This window comes from Mauremys reevesii, linkage group 1, assembly GCF_016161935.1.
Source record: "Mauremys reevesii isolate NIE-2019 linkage group 1, ASM1616193v1, whole genome shotgun sequence".
In the NCBI taxonomy this organism is placed as follows: domain Eukaryota; kingdom Metazoa; phylum Chordata; order Testudines; family Geoemydidae; genus Mauremys; species Mauremys reevesii.
Window position 1 is genome coordinate 12,251,672 of NC_052623.1, and position 18,602 is coordinate 12,270,273.

The 18,602-nt window shown below is 49.4% G+C and overlaps 1 protein-coding gene across 4 annotated transcripts; it reads right to left on the bottom strand.

Annotated features, from left to right (window-relative positions):
- Window positions 1–4,101: 4,101 nt before the first annotated feature.
- LOC120395347 (erythroblast NAD(P)(+)--arginine ADP-ribosyltransferase-like) lies at window positions 4,102–16,609 on the bottom strand. Of its 4 annotated transcripts, XM_039519692.1 has the most exons (7): window positions 16,452–16,540; window positions 14,458–14,522; window positions 11,710–11,780; window positions 7,534–7,611; window positions 6,285–7,041; window positions 5,065–5,103; window positions 4,102–4,943 (listed from the first exon to the last, which is right to left on the bottom strand). In XM_039519692.1, the coding sequence occupies exons 4-7, from the start codon at window positions 7,603–7,605 to the stop codon at window positions 4,849–4,851; spliced, it is 963 nt and encodes a 320-aa protein (XP_039375626.1). In that variant the 5' UTR covers window positions 7,606–7,611; window positions 11,710–11,780; window positions 14,458–14,522; window positions 16,452–16,540; the 3' UTR covers window positions 4,102–4,848. The 4 variants fall into 4 exon arrangements, with proteins under 4 accessions (XP_039375626.1, XP_039375625.1, XP_039375615.1 ...); XM_039519691.1 differs by lacking the exon at window positions 11,710–11,780; XM_039519681.1 differs by lacking the exons at window positions 11,710–11,780; window positions 14,458–14,522 and having other exon boundaries at window positions 16,452–16,609.
- Window positions 16,610–18,602: the final 1,993 nt, after the last annotated feature.

Here is an 18,602-nt window from a genome sequence, read left to right on the forward strand (position 1 = left end):
TCTTCACTGATGTTTATCTGTAGTGTGAGTCACCTTTGACATCTTTTCAAGTAGTAAGCCACGTCAGATATATCCACACTCTTGGCAGACTTCTGGAAACATGATATAAGGTTTTCATACACAACATCAGTTATATACTAAAGAGAAGCATCCAGCTGTACTTCTCTCACTGTGTTTTTTTTCAATGATGATCCAGCTTGTTCTGACTAGTTCACTGCACTGTAAGTCTGTATCACATCGGGGTCACCATTTGTTGCACGCAAAGAGCAGGAACAAAGTCCAGAAGAGAGAGTGTGTGTGTATGCATCCATCTTTATTCATTCCCAGCATGCTCTTATATACAACATGATAAGCAATCACAATTGCTAATTAGTTAATTAAACCCACACAGCAGCTGCTAACTCATAGGGGTAATTATCATTCACACACACCCTGTACTATATTCACAATTAGCTGGCCAACAAGCCCACAGGCAAATATATGCCCTAATAAATTTGTTAGTCTCCAAGGTGCCCCAAGGGCTCCTTGTTGTTTTTGCTGAGAACTAGGGCAGTCTCACCCCAAACCGTGGTTATTCTATCATTGGATTATACCAAACCAGTAACAAAAGTAAACTTCTGTCTCACCACACTGGGTAACAAGAAGCTCAAAATGCAGTGTCTTGAGACACTGGACTGTATGATGAGGGGTTACTGAAAACCAGTTTAATCAGATACAGGGTCTTTCCAATCCCAAGAGATCAGCCACATAGCCAACCCTGTCTATAACTCAGATCTTACCCAATCATCACGCTGCTCCCAATCCTTTAGCAATTAAAAACCAATGGTTTAATAATAAAAGAAAAGGAGAAGAAATATAAATGATTAATACATCAGCTACATACAAGTGGTTTTTCAGTGTTCAGAGAGCAGGATCACAGCAGCGAGGGAATAAACTGCTAGTTTGCAAACGTCTCTTTGGAATCATTCAGACAGGTTGGAGGTCATCGTTTATTGTTCAGAACTTCCTTGTTAGAAATCCAGTCCAGAGAAATGAAGCAGGAAATGAAGACAAGATGGAGCTGTCTCAGGGGTCCTTTTATATCCTCTGCCCTGTGCATGGAATTTTACTGTCCCGAACAAAGCCCACAGCATCTGTTTGTGGAAAGTTACTGGCCCAAGTTGGAGTCCAGGATCACATGAGCATGTCACATGTCCTCACATGCTTTGATGACTCACAAGGGCAGCCATTGCCCATATTCTTCCTGAGGCGTGTTTCTTTTCTGGCCCATTGTGAGAGCTAAGTGTCCTGGAAGGGCCATCAACTCATAGCTGTCTGGCCTTAATGCAGATTCTACCTGAGGGGTGTTACCCAAGCATACAACACTTGTATAAGATACAAGTCCAGGGACAATAATCGTAACTTCAGATACAAAGATGATACATGCACATAAACAGGATAATCATACTTAGCAAATCATAACTTCCCCATTAACATGACATACTTTGTACAAGGGTTGTTGCAATTGTATAAACAATGATAAAAATGGTCAGATTCAATCGGACAGCATCACACCATGTTCTCGTCCCATGACAGAGCTACAGCTATTAGCCACCTAAGGAAGGGGCATTGCCCGGGTTTTAGCGGGGTAAGCAGCTGGGACTAGAGCCACTGAAGGATGGGAAGAGCAGATAAAAACCTCTGTTAAGGAGCAGGGAGCCTGCTTCTTGTACAGAGAAAGGAGGAAAGAGTTCTTTAAAAGTGAGAGGTGGATGTCTGTGAACTTGGCTGTTTCCTCCAAGCGTCGCCAGCCAGCCCCCGTGGCTTTGAACAACCTGCCCAGCCAAGGGGCCTTTTGAGAGCCCCTGTGTTTTCTGGGACTAGCCCAAGGACAGAACTCCTGGGATGGGGTCCCCAGGGTGCGACGTGGACTGTGGGACTACTGAGCCCTCTGTCCCACCAACCTGGGGTGTTCCTTTCACACTGTGATGCTGAGTCAAGCCACAAACCTCTGGCAGGTCCTGCACTGACACAGCCATCCACAGTCAGGGACACACCCAGCTGAGTTACATGAATGCTTCTCCCAACCACTCATGAACTAACAACAGGGAGGCTCCAGACAATTCCCCGCTGGCTCCCCAGCCTTGCACCCCAGAGCTATACTGTCCTGCCCTGATCCGAAGCCTGGCCAGTGTAAGTTCGTTACCCAGTCTGCCCCTCCCTCGTAGGGGAGAGGACACACACTAACCTTTGTAACCTGGTGGAGATTTCCCAAGCACATCAACCAAAACACACTGTTTTAGGTAAAATATAAAACAAATTTATTAACTACAGAATGATAGATTTGAAGTGATTATAAGTAGCTGGCCTAGAGATCAGAGTTGGTTACGTAAGAAGCAAAAATAAAATGCAAAATAAAAGATAACGTTTATTTACACAAAGTGGAACAGCTCCACCCAGAGAGACTGAGAGCCCCATCCAAAATAGCCATTTGCCTGGTGCTCAGGGCACTCACGTGGGACATGGGAGATCTGTGTTTAAGTCCCTGCTCCAAATCAGGTAGAGAAGAGATTTTGGATCTGGGTCTCTCGTGTCTCTCTCAGGCCTGGATGCCTAAATAATAAGATGGGTGAACTAGAGTGCCTTGTATTAAATGAGGCTATTAATATAATAGGCATCGCAGAAACTTGGTGGAATGAGGATAATCAATGGGATGCAATAATACCAGGGTCCAAAATCTATCGGAAGGACAGAACAGGTCGTGCTGGTGGGGGAATGGCACTATCTGGGAAAGAAAGCATAGAATCAAATGAAGTAAAAATCTTAAATGAACCGATTTGTACCATAGAATCTCTATCGATAGTAATTCCATGCTTGAATAATGAGAATATAGCAGTGGGGGGTATACTACCAACCATCTGACCAGGATGGTGATAATGGCTGTAAAATGATCAGAGAGATTAGAGAGCCTAAAATAAAAAAAACTCAGTAAAAATGGGGGATTTCAACTATCCTTAAGTTGATTGGGTACATGTCACCACAGGACGGGATGCAGAGATAAAGTTTCTTGATGCCTTAAATGACTGCTTCTTGGAGCAGCTAGCCCTGGAACCCACAAGAGAAGAGGCAATTCTTGATTTAGTCAGGATCTGGTCCAAGAAGTGAATATAGCTGGACTGCTTGGTAATAGTGGCCATAATATAATTAAATTTAACATCCCTGTGGCGGGGAAAACCACTACAGCAGCCCAACACTTTAGCATTTAATTTCAGAAAGGGGAACTACACAAAAATGAGGAGGTTCATTAAACAGAAATTAAAGGGTACAGCGCCTAAAGTGAAGTCCTTGCAAGCTGCATGGAAACTTTTTAAAGACACCATAATGGAGGCTCAACTTAAATGTATTCCGCAAATTAAAAAACATAACGAGAGAACCAAAAAAGTGCCACTGTGGCTAAACAACCAAGTAAAAGAAGCAGTGAGAGGCAAAAAGGCATCCTTTAAAAAGTGGAAGTTAAATCCTGTCAAGGGAAATAGAAAGGAGCATAAACACTGGCAAATGAAGTGTAAAAATACAATTAGAGAGGCCAAAAAAAGAATTTGAGGAACAGTTAGCCAAAGACTCCAAAAGTAATGGCAAAAATTTTTTAGGTACATCAGAAGCAGGAAGCTGCTAAACAACCCGTTGGGCCACTGGATGATCGAGGTGCTAAAGCAGCACTCAAGGATGATAAGGCCATTGCAGAGAAACTAAATGAATTCTCTGTGTCTGTCTTCATGGCTGAGGCTGTGAGGGAGATTCCCAAACCTGAGCCATTCTTTTTAGGTGACAAATCCAAGGAACTGTCCCAGAATGGAGGTGTCAATAGAGGAGTTTTTGGAACAAATTGATAAATTAAACAGTAATAAGTCACCAGGACCAGATGGGATTCACCCAAGAGTTCTGAAGGAACTCAAATGTGAAATTGCAAAAGTACTAACTATGGTTTGTAACCTGTCCTTTAAATCAGCCTCTGTACCAGATGACTGGAGGGTAGCTAATGTGACACCAATTTTTAAAAAGGGCTCCAGAGGTGATCCTGGCAATTACAGGCCAGTAAACCTGACTTCAGTACTGGGCAAACTGGTTGAAACTATAGTAAATTACAGAATTATCAGACACAGAGATTAACATAATTTGTTGGGGAAGAGTCAATATGGTTTATGTAAAAGGACCTCATCTGCAAGATACTCAGTGGCCCGGGGACTCTCAGACCCTAAAGTTCCAGCAACTGCGTTTCTCTGGCACAATGGCACTCTCGACAGCAGGGGTAAAGCTCGTTGTGCAGGAGACAGAACTTTCTCTGGGGACCAGCGCAAGGCTGACCCAGGAACTCGATGAGCTCAGTTTCTTAACAAGGAGAAGGCTATGGAGTGACGTGATTGCCTTCTATCAGCACTTATAATAGGGAACAGGAACTTGATAAGAGTGGGCTCTTAAAGCTAGCAGGCGAAGGTCAAACAAGACTCGTTGAAGGTAGACAACTTGGGACTAGAGACTAAATAGAAATTTTTAACGCTGAGGGTAACTGACCATTGGAACAATTTAGCAAGGATCAGGGTGTGTCTCCATCACTTGCCACATTTCAATCGAGATGGGATTTTTTTCTCAAAGATCTGCTCTAGTTCAAACAGAAATTAATCCCAGGCAGTTCTAGGGCCTGCACGATGCAGGAGGTCAGGGCAGATGATCACAATGGTCTCTTCTGGCCTGAGACACCAGCAGATGGGCTCCAGGGTTTCTTTCTTCTCCATGTCCTTTTTCCTCAAAGCAATTTCTACAGAGTTTTAATGATAGCTCAGGGAGAGAGCGAGCATGCTGAGTAGGACGTCAAAGGAAGTCAGGTGTTCCCAAAGCACTTGCCACCAGAAGAACTCCACCGAGGAGGTCCAGGCACTGTATGCCGGAGGAGAAACTGCTCATTCCTGAAGATGCCAAGAAAGAGAATAAGAAAGAATTACAGTGGGGGAAGGGTGGTGGGGGCAGAGGGGAATGTAAGATCTGTGCTGCCCTCTAGAAGCATCAGATTGTCATGAATGTTCTTACCGGAGCTGAAAACGCATCTCCGGGTCTTGCATCTTTTCTCTGCCAAAGAAACCAACAACATTAAAACAAAAACAACCCAGCATGTCACTTTCACCTCCTTCGCCATGCCAGGCCAGGTGGCTCTGAGATAGGGACCTCATGGGGTTATGGGTATGGTGCCACCATGCTGACATACGGATGACCCCAGAAGAACCGGGCTGGGTGGGGAACCCTTGGTGGTTGGGAAAGGAAAGGGCCAATCTGCTGGGGAGCAGGGCTCCTTCCCCTGGGGGAGCTGTTTGGATTGAATTCTCCCATGCTAAGGTGCCTCTTTTCAGACCTCACTGGGGGTGGCACGGAGGGACAATGCAGGGAGGGTCACGTGGAAGAAGAAAGTGTTTCCATCCCTTGCTCTGGGCCATAACTACATCGTTCTCCTGGAGCTCTGCGGGAGGTACAAGCTCAGGACCCACCAGGCCATGGGGGTCAGTGAATTTCTCATCCACCGGGCATGCTACTATTTGTATTGCGGTAGAACCTAAAAGCCCCCAATCAAGATCAGGGCCCCATTGTGCTGAGTAGGGCTCAGACGCCATCCCTGGCCCAAAGAGCTCAGCCTTTCAATAGCCTACGAGAGGGAGAAAGGAATTGCTCGTATCCCCCTGTTACAGGCAGGGAGTTGCTCAGAGAGATGAACTCACTCGCCCAAGGTTGTACAGGGCGTCCACAGTGGTATAGGGACATGAGCTCAAGCCTTCAGAGTCCTAGTTCAGTGCCTTGCCTACACAACTGTCTGGAGGCTCTGGGATAGGACCATCATCTCACATTGGACTGACCACCCATAGCCAGCTTATCTCAGAGGCAGCTGCCCTCACCCCTTCCCAACAGGCGCTAAGCAAAATGACATCAGCTTCATCCTAGTCCCACTTGAGGCCCAACTGCAACCACAGAACTGGAGCTGGCCTGGGCCTGCAGCTCAGCTGGTGTCGCCTTGGAGCCAGTTCACACCAGTTGGAGATCTGGCCCTGTTTCCACCCGCAGACCCTTGTCTCTGACTCTCCTTCCACAGACTGAAACCCCAGCTCCAAACAGCTCTGACAGCAGAGGGAGTTTGGAGCGTATAATTCAGCCAAACCATCCCCCCAGTTCTTAATGCCCTCCAGGCCGGTGGGAAGCTCAGACCAGGATCCCTGAGAGGCCACAGGGAGTGGGAGGCCGCTATCCCCGTGGGTGGACATTACCTTTCACATACTCGCAGTTGTAGTTGCTGTAGCTGTCCAGGGACAGGAGCTGGATGAAGGTTCTGTCCTGAGCCCTGGTGAAGTTGTTGACCTTGAATTTCTCGAAGGGGGGGATCAGCACTTCGTCCTCGCCGGGGAAGAAGGAGAAGTTCTTGATGTTGACCCCGTAGCAGGTCTTTATGGAGAAGAACGTGTCCTGCCCGAAATGCATGGCGCTCTCGTTCTTCAGGGACGTGGATGTGAAGTGGCCGAACCGGACGGGCTTGCGACTCTCGGCTTTGAAGCGGATGCCCCGGACTCCGCGGTACACCTGGTGGCACTTGGTGGGCTCGGAGGCCTTTAGGATGTGAAGGGCTCTGGTCAGGAGGAAGTGCAGGGTCTTGAAGTTGAAGTTGTTGAGGTAAAAGTCCCGGGTGCGGCCTGCCTCTCTCACGGCTGCGTTGAACTCCTGGTGAAGGGGCTGCTTGTGCAAGGGTCCCTGGCTGGTGTAGGCCAAGATGGCGATGGCATATTCGGGCTTGAAGTCCCGGGGCAGGTAGCCCTTGTCCTTCATCTCTTTCCAGCTGGAGGCTGCCTCCAGCCAGGTCTCGGCGTAGTTCCTGTTGTTGGCCAACTCGGTGCGGTTCAGCTCCCCCAGCTCGGCCTCCATCATGCTGACGCAGTCCTTGTACTGGTCATCGAAGGAGCTAACGGCCATGTCCAGTGGTGACTCTCTGACGGAGAAGAGGTCTCTCTTGCGGAGGGAGAAAGACTGGACCTGAGGGCAGCAGGAGAACAAGGCGGTAGGCGCTGGCAACAGATGGTGGAGCAGGTCTTAGCCAGGCTACAGGGACAGCAATAGCCAAGTGACGGAGGTAAAGTGTTGGGGCAAGGGAGCATGAGGCGAAGGGTGGTCCAGTGGTTAGGGTGGTAGCCTGGGATGCTACCTACTCTGCCACAGACTCCCTGTGGGAGCTTGGTCAAGTCCCTTGGTCTGTCTGGGCCTCAGGTCTCCATCTGTACAATGGGGATACAGCTCTTCCCTGCTGCCCGGGGTGTGCAAGGATAAAGGGTCAGATCCTCAGCAGGTGTCAATGAGCCGCAGAAGTCAATGGAGTTAGGCTGACTTATGGCAGCTGGGGATCTAGCCCATAGAATTAGCCCTACACCCTGCTCATCCCAATGGAGTGTTAATGCTGAACCCTAATGATGACGACATTGTTAACTGTTTAACTGCTGCGTGTTTTTAGCAGAGCCACACAGGACGTACCTGAGGGCTTTCCATGAAGATCTCAGCCAGCAGCAGGACAAAGACTGGTCTGAGACGCTCCATCTTCGCCATCCACGTCTGGAAAAAAAATACACTCAGTCCACAGCCAGTACAGACCGCGGTGAATCAGTAAGCAACTTACTCACACCAAGCTCCAGTCTGTGCAAGAGACAGAGGAAGAGCCACAGAACACCTGGGAGATAGTGGGAAGCGGTGGGGAGGTGGAGGCACACCTGTTCAGGCCATTGTTTTCCCCTGCAGACTACAGATTTATGGCCCTTTCTACAGGGATACTAGAGCACTCTTGTTTTTCGCTGTGAGGCCCCATGCAAGACTGCAGCTTCTGTGTGCTAGGTGCTGTACATACACACAAAGCAAGAGAGAGATCCCGCCCTGGGGAACTTCCAATCTCAAGACACAAGGCCAGAAGAGTGGAATTATCTATATTTTACAGATGGGAAACTGTGGCTCAGAGAGACTCAGTGAGAAGATCCCATGGGACATGTGAGGCTGAGATTGCAGTTGATCACAGATCTTCCCAATCCTAGCCTGGCACTTTAACCATAAAGCCGTCATCTTCCGCTAGGAGCCTGCTCAGAATTCATTGCTATGGGAACAGCACTGAAGCCAAGAGTCTGGGACCAGGGATACCTTTGGTCCCACAACAGTTGGTTCTTTTACTCTCTCTCTTTCTCCAATCATGCCAACCAATCAAGAGAAGCAAATCTGGAACCAAGAGAGGGAACAGCACCCTTCACTGGGTCCCGCATGACAGCAGAAATACTCAGGGATAGCTGAGCCACTTTGAGCAACACAGGAAGCAACGTGGCTATTCACCTAGACCGCAATTTAGGCCACTTAGAGCAGCCTCAATGTGCAGCCACCAACTCTTGCTCGTGGCTGCTCTGACAATTTTTCCTAAAATCAGCAGGTCTGAATGAGCTCTCCCCTGACATCTGTGCTTCTGTTTGTCTTTATCTCCATTCAAGGGAGTTAGACTAGATGACCCTGGCGGTCCCTTCTGACCCTGTGGCTCTATGATTCTGTGATCGAGTGATGCATGGGGGGAAAAGACTTCAGGAGCAGCCGTATGTGCACAGACACACCCACTCTGCCTAGGTGTTCAGCAGGCAACCTGCTTTGTCAAATTGATCTGTTTTGGTTGGTTTTGGATTACAATTCGCTTTGAATAAGAACTTAAAAATGGCCTCACTGGGTCAGACCAATGGTCCATCTAGCCCAGGGTCCTGTTTTTCAACAGTGGCCAGTGCCAGGTGCTTCAGAACTAATGAACAGAACAGGGCAATTATCTAGTGCTCCATCCCATTGTCCACTCCCAGCTTCTGGCACTCAGAGGCTAGGGACATTTCAGAGCATGGTTTTGCATCCCTGCCCATCCTGACTAATAGCCATTGATGGACCTATCCTCCATGAACTTATCTAATTCTTTTTTGAACCCCGTTATAGTTTTGCCCTTCACAACGGACCCTGACAAGGAGGTCCACAGGTTGACTGTGGGTTCGTAGAATCATAGACTCATAGAATCATAGAATCTCAGGGTTGGAAGGGATCTCAGGAGGTATCTAGTCCAACCCCCTGCTCAAAGCAGGACCAGTCGCCTGTGTGTGAAGAAATACTTGTTGTGTGAAGAAACACTTCCTTATGTTTGTTTTAAACCTGCTGCCTGTTCATTTCATTGGGTGCCCCCTGGTTCTTGTGTTGTGAGAAGGAGTAAATAACACTTCCTGATTCACTTTCTCCACACCAGTCATGATTTTATAGACCTCTCTCATATCGCCCCTTAGTCTTCTCTTTGCCAACCTGAACAGTCCCAGTCTTTTTAATCTCTCCTCCTATGGAAGCTGTTCCATGCCCCTAATAATTTTTGTTGCCCCTTTCTGTACTTTTCCCAATTCTAATATATCTTTTTTGAGATGGGGCGACCACATCTGCCCACAGTATTCAAGATGTGGGCGTACCATGGATTTATATAGAGGCAACATGATATGTTCCATTATCTATCTCTTTCCTAATGGTTCCCAGCATTCTGTTCGCTTTTTTGACTGCCACTGCACATTGAGTGAGTGTTTCAAAGAACTATTCACAATGACTCCAAGATCTCTTTCTTGAGTGGTAACAGCTAATTTAGCCCCCATCACTTTGTATGTATAGCTGGGATTATGTGTAGGCAGGGGTGATGAGATGTTGTTGTCCTTACTGTATGAGTAAAGGGCAGCTGAACTGTGCTTAGCCTGCCTTGCTTGAGAGGGTGACTCTAAACTGAACCTCACTTAGACACCACGGTGCAAATAAGTGATGGTCACATTAACACCACCCTATACCGAAAACCTACCGACCGCTATGCCTACCTTCATGCCTCCAGCTTCCAACCCGGACACACCACAAGATCCATTGTCTACAGCCAAGCACTGAGGTACAACCGTATCTGCTCTAACCCCGCAGACAGAGACCAACACCTAGAAAATCTCCACCAAGCATTCTCAAGACTACAGTACCCACACGAGGAAATAAGGAAACAGATCAGCAGAGCCAGACGTGTACCCAGAAGCCTCCTACTGCAAGACAAACCCAAGAAAGAAACCAATAGGACTCCACTGGCCATCACATACAGTCCCCAGCTAAAACCCCTCCAACGCATCATCAGGGATCTACAACCCATCCTGGACAATGATCCCTCGCTTTCACAGGCCTTGGGTGGCAGGCCAGTCCTCGCCCACAGACAACCTGCCAATCTGAAGCATATTCTCACCAGTAACTGCACACCACACCATAGTAACTCTAGCTCAGGAACCAATCCATGCAACAAACCTCGATGCCAACTCTGCTCACATATCTACACCAGCAACACCATCACAGGACCTAACCAGATCAGCCACACCATCACCGGTTCATTCACCTGCACGTCCACCAATGTAATATATGCCATCATATGCCAGCAATGCCCCTCTGCTATGTACATCGGCCAAACTGGACAGTCTCTAAGGAAAAGGATAAATGGACACAAATCAGACATTAGGAATGGCAATATACAAAAACCTGTAGGAGAACACTTCAACCTCCCTGGCCACACAATAGCAGATCTTAAGGTGGCCATCCTACAGCAAAAAAACTTTAGGACCAGACTTCAAAGAGAAACTGCTGAGCTTCAGTTCATCTGCAAATTTGACACCATCAGATCAGGACTAAACAAAGACTGTGAATGGCTTGCCAATTACAGAACCAGTTTCTCCTCCCTTGGTTTTCACACCTCAGCTGCTAGAAGAGGGCCTCATCCTCCCTGATTGATCTAACCTCGTTATCTCTAGCTTGCTTCTTGCTTGCTTATATATACCTGCCCCTGGAAATTTCCACTACTTGCATCTGAAGAAGTGGGTATTCACCCACGAAAGCTCATGCTGCAAAACGTCTGTTAGTCTATAAGGTGCCACAGGATTCTTTGCTGCTTCTACAGGACCAGACTAATACGGCTACCCCTCTGATACTTGAACCTCACTTGTTGAGCCAGGGGTAGAGGTGCGAAATCCCATTGAGGATAGGAAGGGGGCAGGGACAGGTGTTCCTATCTGACAGGGTGGAAGCTGTCTGCAGAGTTTCAGATACCCTCTGATTCTTTCCTCACCAGCATTTAAAGTCTCAGGGTTCTCTCCCCACTCTGAACTCTGGGGTACAGATGTGAGGACCTGCATGAAAGACCCCTAAGATTATTCCTAGCAGCCTACCTTGTCCTTGGATGGTATTGCTTTCACCACCAAGTGAGTTAGACAAAGATTCAGGAAAAGGACCACCTGGAGTTCCTGTTTCCCCAAAATATCCCCCCAAGCTCCTTCACCCTCTTTCCTGGGGAGGCTTGAGAGTAATACACCAACCAAATAAGTAACCAAGCTGTGCACAGGCCAGAACCTTGGGTTTTTAGGACTCTAAAAACTAATCAGGTTTTTAAAAGAAGAACTTTATTATTGAAAAAAAAGAAGCACCTCTGTAAAATCAGGATGGAAGGTAATTTTATAGGGTAATAAAAAGACTTAAAACAGAGGATCCCCCCCTTTAGGCTCAACTTTAAAGTTACAAAACAGGAATAAACCTCCCTCTTGGCATAGGGAAAATTCACAAGATAAAAAAAAAGATAATCTAATGCATTTCCTTGCTATTACTTACAATTTCTGTAATTTTATATGTATTATTCAGGATCTTTTAAGGAGATGTTTTTTCCTGCCCTGGTCCTCTCTCTGTCTCAAGAGGGAACACACACACAAAAGAGAGCAAACAAAGCCCCCCTCAGGATTTGAAAGTATCTTCTTTCCCCATTGGTCCTTCTGGTTAATTGAACTGATTACCCCTTACAGGTAAGTGATTCTGTACCCCTGGCCAAGAGGGATTTTATATTACTGCATACATGAAGGTTGTTACCCTTCCTTTTATATTTATGACATGAAGACAGAGCTGACTAGACTCAGTGGAGGGTCCTTGTTACTCTTCAGTGATTCCTGGAGCTGCTGTCACTGATGGGCAGATCTAGGGGCCGAGCCTGTTCACCTGGTACAGGGATGGTGCTGGAGTGAGAGATGACTAAGAGGCAGTAGGACAGACGTTCCCCACTGCCCAGCGAAATCCCAAAGTGCTGGGCTGGGTGGAGGAGCTGCGGAACGTGGCATTGCTGAAGAGGCAGCAAGCAGCAGCAGAGGTAAGAGTAGCAGCCGTGAACCAGTTGCAGAGGAGGCGAGAGCAGGAATGGCTTTGCTCTATATTCCCTTTACAGGGGCGGGAGGCGGAGCCATGTGAACGCACCTCTGGGTCTTCATGCAGGGCAACCAGCTGTGACCGGGGTGCAATGGAGGGAGAGGGGAGTGACGTGTTCAAGGGACATTCATTCATCAGACTTTCCCACCACAAGGGTGGGAAACCGAGGCACAGGACCCCGCCCAGTGTGCTGTGGGGTGGGTGTTTGCTTATGATCACATGGACTGCGTGGGTGGCGTTGTCCCAAATTAATGCTCGGTTCCCTTTCCCTGTTAATAAAAGCTCTCTCTAGTAGTGCACTTGTAACACCGACAGACCCTGGGTCGTCAGTGGGCAGGATCGAACCTGGGGCCTCTGGAGCTTAGTGCATGAGCCGCTACAGCATGAGCTAAAAGCCGACTGGCTGTTAGCTAAGGCTGTTGAGCAGACTCGTGTAACTCTCTCTAAGTGGTCTCAGTGCCCTTCTCTGCCGCCGCTTCTCTGCTCTGAGTTGGCTAGATTCAAACTGCCTCAGGAGCCGGGGCAGCAGTTTTTGGTGGTGCCCAGAACAGGTCCAAGTCCCACTCCCCCACTCCTGCCTTGTAAGCTGATATATATTTTTAAAATAATGTAAGAATGTGAGGGCTCTGGGGTGGGGCTTGTGATGAGGGGTTTGGGGTGTGGGAGGAGCTCAGGCAGAGGGTTGGGGTGTGGGGTGACGGCTGTTGGGTGCATCAGGGATGAGGGGTTCATGATGCAGGGCTGGGGCAGAGGGTTAGGGTGCAGGGGGATGAGGGCTCTGGCTGGGGATGAGGGGTTTGGGGTGTTGGATGGGCTCAGGGCTGGGGTATAGGGTTGGGGTCGGGGGGGGCGGGTGAGGGTTCTGGGATGGGGCTGAGGATGAGGAGTTCAAACTTTGGGGTGCAGCAGGCAGGCTGCCCCGGGGCTGGGGCCAGAGAGAAGGACTCCCCCCAGCCCTCTCTTGTAGTGGGGTGGTCACCCCGCTCCTGCCCCGAGCCTTGGGGAGGGCTGGGGCTGAGAGAAAAACCTAGGCTGATTGGGGAAGCAGCCTCAGCTGGGGCCATGCCTCAATCAGGCCGCAGCTGGCCCTATAAAGGGGCTGCTAGGCTGGAGCTCAGAGAGTCTCTCTCTAGAGGTTGAGAGGGACGGACCTGGCTGCTGGGAGCTGAGCAGGGGGCCTAGACTGGAGCAGGGCTGGGGAAAGGCCAGAGGAGCTGGGGAGCTCCGGCCTGGAAACCCCCAGGCTGCAGGCCTTGCTAAAGGCCAGAAAAGGTACTGGGTTGCATAGGGCAGCCCAGGGTAGGCAAAGGCAGCAGGTCCAAACCCTCCTTGCCGATGATGAGTGGCAATTACACTGCAGTCCGCCCCAGTGAGCGGGCGCTAGACGGGGACTGGCAGTAGCCAAGGACTGAGGCGAGGTGGGGAGAGGGGGCTGGGGGATCCCCAGGGAGGGGAGACCCAGCGAGACTGCGGGGTAGTGCAGGGGGCAGAACCCTGAGAGAAGGGGCACCGGGGTCCAGGAGGGACACCGGGACCAGTGGCAAGCTGAGACATCGGCCTGCAGAGGGCACTCTGGAGGCTGGCGAGCTAATTCCCTGGATGACCAGCAGGAGGCACCACACCGGTGACTTGGCGCACCGCTACATCTCCCCACCGGCAGCAACGAGCTCTGGGGCAGGGGCCCTCCTCTCCCCCACCGCACCACACTCACCTCGCACCCCTGTCACTGCACGTGCTCCTAGGGCCCCCTCAGGTCCAGGAAGTCCCCTCGCCTCCCCTGCAGTGGGTGCCGGGGCGGGGGCTGCCATCACATGTGCGCCTCTATCCCTGCTGCTGCCCCTCACTGGGGGCGAGGGGTGGGGCTGCCCCTTGCCCAGCGTGGGGCAGGAGCGGTGACTGTGGGCGGGAGGGGGCCTCTGTGCTGGTGGAGGGTCCCATCGGAAAAGGGAAGGGTCAGGTTCAGCCTGCCCTGGCACTAGTGGTTGGGGGGCACTGGGACCCTGCAGTTGATGCCAGGAGCCAGCAAAGCGGAGCGCAGCCCGGAGCTTCGGGGGCAGCCACCCGCTTGAGACAGGGACGCTCCGGGGCCCGGGGGAGGCAGGCGGGGCCCGGGGAGAGACCGGGCACCCAACATTGGTGAAGGCTCCAGTGGCCCATATAACTCACCACCCCTGCTCAGGTGCGACCACACGAGCTGCAGTCGCTCCCTGGGATCACAGTGTAGGCGTCCCCTGAGGACAAGAAAACAAACAACCCCTGCTGCATTCCAGGCAAACTCCCAGAGACAAGGCGAGGGAAGGAATATCTGTTATTGGACCAACTTCTGCTGGGGAGAGAGACCAGCTTTGGAGCTCCACGGAGCTCTTCCGCAGGTCTGGGAAAGGAACTCCCAGCATCACTGCTGAACGCAAGGTGGAAGGGCTTGTTTAGCATAAAGAGTTAACGCGTGTTGTAAGGGCCCATTCAAGATGAAGTGGCCTGTTAACCCCCCTGCTGTCACAAGACAACAAAGAGAGGTTGAGGGGTGGGGGGGGGGTTAGTGGGTTACAAATTGTTGTAATAAACCCTAAACCTACTGTCTCTGCTCAGTCCCCGACCACTATGCTCTCAAATGAACTCGCTCAGGAAAAGGAACAAAGACAAAACCACCCGATCTATCACCTGTGGGCCAACACTCTTCACAAAGGCCAGAGAAGAGCAACAAAAATGATTCAAGGTCTAGAAAACGTTACCTAGGAGGGAAGATTGAAAACATTGGGTTTGTTCTGTCTGGAGAAGAGAAGACTGAGGGGGGACATAACAGTTTTCAAGTACATAAAAGCTTGTTACAAGGAGGAGGGAGGAAAAATTGTTCTTGTTAACAGCTGAGGGTAGGACAAGAAGCAATGGGCTTAAATTGCAGCAAGGACAGTTTAGGTTGGACATTAGGAAAAACTTTCCTAACTGTCAGGGTGGTTTAGCACTGGAATAAATTGCCTCGGGAGGTTGTGGAATCTCCATCGTTGGTGATTTTTAAGAGCAGGATAGACAAACACCTGTCAGGGATGGTCTAGATAATACTTGGTCCTGCCTTGAGTGCAGGGGACCTCTCGAGGTCCCTTCCAGTCCTACGATTCTGTGATTCTATCACTCTCTAGCTGACCTTTCAGTCCTTATCCTCAAAGGAAACCTGCACAACACTTTCAAAAGACAAGCCTGGGAGCTTAAATTCATTACTCTGCTAGACACTAAAACTCATGGCCTGAGCAGAGATGCTGGATTTATGGCTTATTACAACAGTCTGTAGCCCGCTCACCCCCTCTTTGTCCTGTGACTGCAGAGGTGTTAATGGGCCACTGCACCTTGAACGGGCCCTTCCACTGTGTGCTAACTACTGTAACCTTTCCACCTGCTGTGACACGCTGAGGACCCTTCCCAGCCCTGAAGATCTGTGTAGCTGGAAAGCTTGTCTCATCAACAGAAGTTGGTCCAATAAAAGATATGACCTCACTCAGCATGTCCCTCTAATACCCGGGGTCAGCATAGCTACAATTACACTGCGTACAGGAAAACTCCCATGCCTTTGCATCTCCTGCACACATTCTATTGTACAGCTCCTTCGTTTAGAAAACTCCGGTTTTACAAGTGTGTTTGGGCGTCCTCCGAGACTCTGACCAAATTGACGTCCATCTGCATTAAACACTTTCATGCAAGACAGACACGTTTCCTCAGCTAGTGCACAACTGTACTTCATTGGGCTGCGAAGTGCGTGGGCCCTGTGCAACCGCGATATTTGCATGGCACACAAACAGTCAGCAAGTTGGAATACAAATATTCCACTTGCGGAAAGAGAGAGATGCAGCAGCAGAGTGCTCCAAGGGCCTCTCCATAGAGATTAAAACTCTTATCATGTCACGCGCCCCTGCGACCCTAAATAACACCCTGGCGGGTACGGAACAGTCGGAACAACCGACAGGTTGATTTCTGTCTTAGCTGGCCCAGGAAATACTTACAACAGTTTCTTGGACAAGTGGAGTCATAAAATTAAAGCCTTCATTTAATACTGTCCCTCCCCGGCTATTAAAAAGTTCACTTTTGGCAGGACGCTGCCCTCTGCTGGGGCTGAAATTGACAAGATTTCTGGTCTGGCCGGCTGAGATGGAAGAAGTGAGAACTTTTACCTGGGTTCTCCTTGCCCCAGAAGCAGGCGGGGAATAATTGGGGCGTCTCTGCTTCCCCCAGCTCCTGCGGAGTAACGGCTGCTCTTCGCTCTGGGGCCTTGTGAACATGACAGCTGAGAAGCAGCTGGTTTTTCTTTTTATGGCAATCGCCAACTGCATTAGCCCAGGTCTGGAGCTGATCCACCCCTTCTGCTAGGCTATTTATATCCCTGCATGGGCTTCACGAATAAGGTTTGTTGACATATTGTGTCTCTAAGTGGGCTGGGATAATACTGCCAGGCAACGCCCTTGCACAAACCGAATGCGCTCTAATGGGCTTAAGGATCCCCAGCTGCGTGGCTTAGCCAGCAGATGAGCGGCAGTCACAGTCATCTCCCTGAGATTAGGCGAGGCAGCCCTGCCTTTTGCTGGGGAAGAGAGCAATTATCCCTCCCCCTGCAAACTGGCTTCTTTTCGAACCAGCGATGTCTCCTGACTTGGTGTTAATGCTAATAGGGATCCCATACACCAGTCACATCCCCTGTCACAGCTGCCACGTATATTATATGTATTACGGTAGCACTCGGAGGCCCTCAGTTGAGATCAGGGCCCTGTTATGCCAGAAGCCGTATCTGGTGCATGCTGTAAGCGACAGTCCCTGGCCCACCGCGCTGGTGATCTAACTAGGCCCCGGCAATGCTATCCCCATTACACAGCTTGGAAACATTGTGGGCCTTGCCCAAGAACGTCCCTGGCGGCTGGGGCAGAACATTCAGACCATTAGCCCCCCCAGTCTGACCTGCTGCGAAGCACTGGCCGGAGACCCTCACCCAGTAACCCCGACATGGGTTAAACTAAAGCATTTCAGACCTCCGGAGACTAAACTGTTGTAGCTGCAGGTAGCAAACAGGAGGTACCGAGGGACCACCACTGCCAATCAGATGAGAGATGCCCAGATAATCCCTGCAGGTGACCAGCAGCCCAGGTCCCCGCCAATCTGACCTGGTGGAAAATTCCTTTCTGACGCCAAATCTGGTGACTAGTTAGATCCTGAACACGAGCCAGACCGACCAGCCAGGCATTTAAGAAAGAGGATTCTCTATACCACCCTAGGGCACTGGTCTGCCCTGTCCAGTATCCCTTCTCCAGCTGTGGCCAATCCCTGAAGCTTCAGAGGCAAGTGAAACACATCCTGCCCAGAATACATCTGGTACATTGGGCAAGAGAGGTGAGGAGGAGGAAGAAGATGGAATTCCTTCCTGACCCTGCAGGTTGTTGGCTGAAGCCCTGAAGCATGAGATTTGATTATAGTCATTGTCTTAATGCAGAGCTGCTAGTGTTATCGTATGCTGAGGCTAATGCAGGCCATCCTGTTCTCCCCTCAACCTAGGAAGGAAGGGGATGAACAAGGGGATTTACAGATTCCAAGTCCAGAAGGTGCCACATTAGTGGTTCATAGAGCTCCTCAGCCAGTTTCTTTATGAGCCTTGGGTATAAATTTTCCAGGCCTGTTGATTTGAAAGTGTTTAATATGAGCAGATGCTGCCACACATCCACTTTGGTTACAGATGGTAAATGTTCTATTCCAGCCACATCATCATCTGGGATGGATACATCCACCTACTTCTTTCCAAACACAGATCAGAAATACCTACTGAACATTTCTGTATTTTTAACCTTGTTTACCATCTGTATCTAGCAATGGACATATGCCTGTCCTCAGGTTCCTTTTGTTCCTAATATGTTTAAGAAATACCTCAATATTATCTTTAACTCTTGGCCATTGAGAGGTCACTGATTTCTTTAGCTTCCCTTATCAGTCACCTACATTTTTGAACTTACCATTTGTTTCCACTTTTTTCTATCCTTTATATCTATATAGTTCATTGCCATTTCTTCAGCTCCTTTAAACCAGGATGGCTTCTTGCCCAGTTTTTCATGTGTGTGTAATTGTGGATTTTTTGGGTATCTTTTAGGATATTTTGAACAATGCCCAGTTTTCAGCAACATTTCCCACTTTGAATTTATGTTCTTAGTCAGTTGTGCCAGCAGTGGATTTAAACTTAGGAAAATTGGCCTTTTAAAGTTGCAAATGTACAAATGACTTGTAAGTGCCACTTTCCATTTGCACAAGGTAAATGCAACCAGATCATAATTACTGGTACCTAGGCA